Source organism: Olea europaea, chromosome 14 (assembly GCF_002742605.1).
Source record: "Olea europaea var. sylvestris chromosome 14, O_europaea_v1, whole genome shotgun sequence".
In the NCBI taxonomy this organism is placed as follows: Eukaryota; Viridiplantae; Streptophyta; class Magnoliopsida; order Lamiales; family Oleaceae; genus Olea; species Olea europaea.
Window position 1 is genome coordinate 16,967,849 of NC_036250.1, and position 1,756 is coordinate 16,969,604.

General features: G+C 52.9%; 1 protein-coding gene across 1 annotated transcript in view; it reads right to left on the bottom strand.

Moving 5' to 3' along the window:
• Positions 1-743: 743 nt before the first annotated feature.
• The window catches only part of LOC111409586, a 2,712-nt gene continuing 1,699 nt past the window's right edge, over positions 744-1,756 (bottom strand). The window contains exon 3 of the mRNA XM_023039617.1: positions 744-1,605. Within this exon, the coding sequence (XP_022895385.1) occupies positions 744-1,605 (862 nt within the window). The remainder of the gene's footprint in view (positions 1,606-1,756) is intronic.

A 1,756-nucleotide genomic window follows, 5' to 3' on the forward strand; every position in this document is an offset into this window, starting at 1 on the left:
AATCTTAAGTTATGGTCATTTTCTTAAGTCCGAGGCTCCAACAGATCTCCTTAAGTTATGTTCATTTTCTTAAGTCCGAGGCTCCAACAGATCTTAAGTTATGGTCATTTTCTTAAGTCCGATGCTCCAACAGTTTCCTTAAGTTATGTTCATTTTCTTAAATCCGAGGCTCCAACAGATCTTAAGTTGTGTGCATTTTCTGCTTAAGTCCGAGGCCCATACAGTTATTTAGTTCGTGCGCTTATCAACTTCCAGTCCGTTTGTTTAAACGAGGCAAAACTTGGATAAAGAACAATCATGAATGAAGAAAAACATTATATTAATATTTAAAAAGGATTACAACGGAGGGCCTTTGGCCATTACACAAAGTACTGAAAAGGAAAACCTAATCTAAACCTGGCTGGATGAAGGCGGCGCCTCAGCACTTGGGGGTTCGGCAACCTGGGCATCAGTGGTTGCTTCCCCTGCCTCAGCATCTGGGGCTTCGGCATCAGCTGCCTCGTCACCCTGCACCTCCTCAGCTGGGGTCTGAGGAACCTCATCCACAAATTCGGACCTAAGTTGTGCCAGGTCCAAGTTTGGATAAAGCTCCTCTGCCCTCTCCAGCACTTCGGCATAGGCGAAGTTCCTCCAGTACGCGCTGAAGCTTTTATACTCCTCTGTAGTGTGGAAATTGGCGATGTATGCCCTCACCGCCTCTTCCGCTGCATTCCGGGCCTCTTCTCTGGCAACCGAGGCGTCGTTCATGTACCACTTCGCCTAGCCTTCGAGAAACTGATTGGCATCACGAGCGCCGGCCAAGGCGAGATCGCCTGCTCCAGAGCCTCGGCAGTCACCTTTTGGTGCTCATTGGAGACCTCCACCTTCTTCGTCAGAGAGGCCACCTTGCACTGAGACTCATATACTTCCCTCTTTAGGGCCTCAATTTGGGTCAGGGCGGACTCGAGCTTCGCCGCTTCTTCTGCCCTCTGTGCTTTGATTTCTTCGGCCTCGGCCTTAGCAGCTTTGACCTCCTCAACGAGCGAAGCAGCTTTCCCCTCCGAGGCGTGAGTCCTTGTTTGGAATTCACTTAATGCCTCCCTGCATTCTAGCGCGAGGCCAAAGGTCCGGGCGCTTTGGCTCACCAGTGCCCTCGTGAGGTCGGTGGCATCACAAGACGAGGCATGAAGCTGCCACCTCTCCGTCCAGAACTTGTAAAAGCTCTCGGTGGCACCTCGGATTTCCTCAGGGAGAGCCTCCACCAGAGCTGGGGCCAGCTCATCCTCCCTCCCAGCTAGGAAGTTTGGAGACTTCCCCTTCTCCCGAACTGGCTTCTCCTTCGCCGCCTCCTCTTCGGCTACCTCAGCAGCTCGCCTGGCAGCCTCTTCCCTGGCCTCTTCAGCCTCCACCTCCCTTACCATCTCCATTTTGATGGCCTTAGAGGCTGCAGCGAGAAGCTTCGACTCTCCAGTTTGTTCTGCCCTATGGGACACTGAAGTCCCAAACTTGCCGGCTGAGCTGGATATGTGCACCAGCTTCCTCTTCTTAGTCTCCTCAGAGACTTTCTCCTTGCCCCGAGGCTCCTTGGGCTTCTCTGGCCTCTGAGTAGATGCCTCTTTCGAGGCCCTGGAGTACAGTCCTTGGACAGGCGCTCAACCCTGCCTCGGACCTCCTTTGCCCCACTAGACCCGGGTTTCAGAGGCCTCGCCTTCGCAGTAGAAGTGGCCTTCAAGATGGAGGCCATATCCAGAGCTGGGTACTCCCTCTTCTTGAATTT